The sequence below is a fragment of the Cyprinodon variegatus genome, unplaced genomic scaffold, assembly GCF_000732505.1.
Source record: "Cyprinodon variegatus isolate N-32 unplaced genomic scaffold, C_variegatus-1.0 Scaffold27, whole genome shotgun sequence".
In the NCBI taxonomy this organism is placed as follows: domain Eukaryota; kingdom Metazoa; phylum Chordata; class Actinopteri; order Cyprinodontiformes; family Cyprinodontidae; genus Cyprinodon; species Cyprinodon variegatus.
The window spans coordinates 155,475-159,055 of NW_015150480.1; the positions used below are offsets into that span (position 1 = coordinate 155,475).

The 3,581-nt window shown below is 39.6% G+C and overlaps 1 protein-coding gene across 1 annotated transcript in view; it reads left to right on the forward strand.

Moving 5' to 3' along the window:
* Positions 1-2,642, forward strand: part of LOC107098636 (rap1 GTPase-GDP dissociation stimulator 1-like) — an 18,313-nt gene extending 15,671 nt beyond the window's left edge. Inside the window, exons 10-13 of the mRNA XM_015396412.1 lie at positions 1,252-1,386; positions 1,664-1,789; positions 2,244-2,383; positions 2,490-2,642. Coding sequence (XP_015251898.1) covers positions 1,252-1,386; positions 1,664-1,789; positions 2,244-2,383; positions 2,490-2,642 — 554 coding nt within the window. The remainder of the gene's footprint in view (positions 1-1,251; positions 1,387-1,663; positions 1,790-2,243; positions 2,384-2,489) is intronic.
* The last annotated feature ends 939 nt before the right edge of the window (positions 2,643-3,581 follow it).

Here is a 3,581-nt window from a genome sequence, read left to right on the forward strand (position 1 = left end):
GCTAGCATTTCTAGTGAAACGTTCTCTGAACCGTCGTCGCTCTCCTGATCCATCTTGTTCCCAATCTCCTACAGAAAGACTTGGCGCCTGGTAGCCTAGATCTACATGCTGATCACGTCACTCACTGTAGTGCTTCTGGGCCCGATTTTTTGTCTTCCTTTCGATTTTCCAAAGTATTTTTTTTACTCAGTAACGGATAGGATTTGTAATGTAACGAAATACAATACTTCACTCAAAACATAATCAAGTAACATTTAAATTAGCGATTTTAAAAACTACTTGAAAAATACAAAATACACAAAAAACCTACTCAATACAGTAACTAAGTAAATGTATTTCGTTACTTTCCACCTCTGGCAGTCAGTGTGACATGGAAAACAATCGGATTGGAGATTTAAAAAGTCGTACACAGCCGGTGTGTTCAGGCCTTAACATGAAGAAGCTAAACACATCATAAGTTTCATGTTCAGACGTAACAAAGAATGTGTCTTCAAGAGCTAAAAGTACAAACACTACCTGAACAGGTATCAAGATAGGAAGTTACTTACATTTTTTATATTAAAAGTAAACTAGCCATCCAAACCAACCTGGTCTCCTAGGAGAACATACCTGCACCCTTATCCAGCCACTAGAACTACTTTACCTTTAGTATCCAAAAATGACTCCCCAAATAATGTTCAATAAAGTTTAATATACAACTATGGAGCTGGTTGACAGTTGCCTTTTGTATTTCTGCTTCTGTCTCCTTGAACCCCAGTCCTGTTAAAAGGGAGTTTTTCCTCTCCACTGTCGCTACAAGTATGCTTAGTGTGAGGGATTACCTTTAAGTCAATGAGTCGATACAATCAACTGGTTTTCCTTAGATAGAAAACTTTGAATCAATCTGACTGGATGATCTGGTGAACTGTAAAGCACCTTGATATGACGTGTGTTTTTAATTGGTGCTATAGAAATAAAGTGAATTGAATTGAAGTACCGAGCAGAACCTCATGTCATTCTGGTCTGCTTGTGAAAGCTAAGCTGTTGGGCTATCAGTTAGCTCAGGGATATCTATTCCCAGAGCTATATTGGCTAAACAGGACAAAAACAAAGGATCCAGAAATCACTTAAATAGAACCTTTTTAAGGTTTTAGATTTGTGTTTTGAATAATTTATAGAACATGTCTTACTGCAAGCGGCTAAAGTTATGTTGTTAGATGTTTTGTGGATGTCAGAGGATGACTTTGGATTTTGCCCACTGTGTTTGTTCAGACAGTAACTGCGTGAAGATGCTGGACCTCGGTGTGGTTCCACACATCCTGACTTTGCTGGAGAAGCACGTAGATGAGGGGGACGTCTCTGTTCAACATGCCGGGCTCAGCGCACTGAGGAACCTGGCCATTCCCGGTACTCCTCCAAGCACACAGTAACACTGTTTGTCCTGTCTATGGTATTTCAGCTTCTATATGTAACAACCCCACTGCAGGAAACACTGTTCAGCCACTTTTAAACGGCATCTGACTTCAAGAAAAAACACCAAAACATGAAACTCAACACAAAAGTCCTAAAGCTGGATAGATGTCCTGCTGTTTGCATCAGGTGTACTTCAGAACAGCTGCATGCTGGGTAACATAAACACAGACACTATCTTCAATAAGACACCTGCACCTTTTCTGTGTTTCAGCAACCAACAAAGTGAGGATGCTGGAGGACGGAGTGACTGAGAGGATAAAGGCTCTGCTGCGTACGGACATGCCCCCGGTTCAGTTCAAACTGCTGGGAACGCTACGCATGATGGTGGACGGGCAAGGTGAGGAAACCGCTGCACCGATTCCACACATGGCCGCCCGGTACGCCTGGTTCTATACCGCCCATGGACTTTCTGGTACAGCTGGTTTGACCCAAGAGGATTTTCTTCATCTATGAGTTCTGCCAGGCTATAACTTTACTTTACTGATGAAAACAGAGATTCAAACTTTCTGACTTGAGATGTGACTGCATTTGGTCCCTATTCAATTCTATTCAGTATATTTCTATAGCGCCAATTCACAACATGTCATTTCAAGGCACTTTACAATTCAACCAGATCAAACAGTCAAATTGATTCAATCTTTTCTATCTAAGGAAAACCAGTTAATTGCGTCGACTCACTGACTCTTTACCAATCCCTCACACCAAGCATGCTTATAGCGACTTCTCTTTTAAACGTTTGACGTTTTTGGATTTATTGTGAATTTCCCAGCATCCTCTGGTGTCTGTTCCAGAAGGGGCAGCCTTAAAGCTGGGCAGAGATGCGGTGCTGCTGGCACGGATCATGGAGTGGTGTGAAGCCAAGGACCACGCAGGTGTCCGAGGAGAAGCCAGTCGCCTGTTGGCCGCCCTGATCAGGCACAGCCGCAGCCCTGTGAGCTTCCTAACTCTGACCGGCTCGTTGGTTCTGACCCGACTCGATAATGATGAGGCTCTCTAAAACGTCTCTTATTGGTGCTTTTGTTTCCTTTTTCTAACAGGAAGTTGTCCGTGCTGTGGCTGGGGCAGATGGGGTCAGACACCTTATCGCTATGGCAACAAGCGAGCATGTCATCATGCAGAACGAAGCCCTGGTTGCTCTTGCCATAGCATCTGCTATTGACATTGGTAAAGCTATTTCAGAGTTTATATAATGCCTAATATAAATAATCCAAGGTTCTGGCAGATTAAAGCTGTTGCTTTCCATCTGGCTGTCCTATGCAGAGAAATTCAATCCCATATTATTAAAAGCTTAAAAACTTCTCAATTAAACAAAGTTTTGAGAATAATTTATTTGTATACAAAAGTTCAACCAGTTTTTTTTTTTTTTAACGATTTGGTGTTTTTTCAGATCATATTTTAAATGTTTATTTTTTTTATTTTAGCGCCAGACAACTCGGATTTTTTATGAGTTAATTATTTTCTAGTCTTTATCACCCTCTTTGTATAAGTCTGTTTTTTGGACCAATAGAAATGCGTCTGCCTTGTGTGGATGTTAGTAACTGCTTTCCGGTTGGTTCACTCACAGGTCACTCATAAACACGGAGGCTAAAGTGTTGAAAACAGGATTTATAAAGAATTGCATTTGTAAAAATCTGATTCTCAAACATAAATCCAGCTGTAATATCTTTGCATCATTCTATTAATTATGGTTTTCAACAATTTTTTTCTTATTTTTTGTCTAAATAGTTGCTTAGCTTAGCTGAGTTTTACTAGTTTAGTCAAGAGTTTTTAACAGAAATAAGTTTGACTTGCAGCTTTTAAAAAACGCTTCTGAATGGACGCTGTGGTAAATTTATTCCATAAATGTGCAGAGTTTCATTTACCTCTGTGATCTGACTGTGATTTGGGCTCAGTTCATACTGTCATTTGATTTTCTAACACAGGGCAAGTTGGTTCAAATATTATTTGATTAAATTACACATTTACCACCCCCACTGGGGTAGGTATTTAAATATATAATTGCATAACAAACTTTTTTGCAAACAGACTACAAATTACTCTCAAAAGCTCTTATTTTTAACTGAAAAGGTTTTAAATGTAATTTTTTGAAACCTGTTCTTTGTTTTAATAATGTTACAAAAACATTTCTC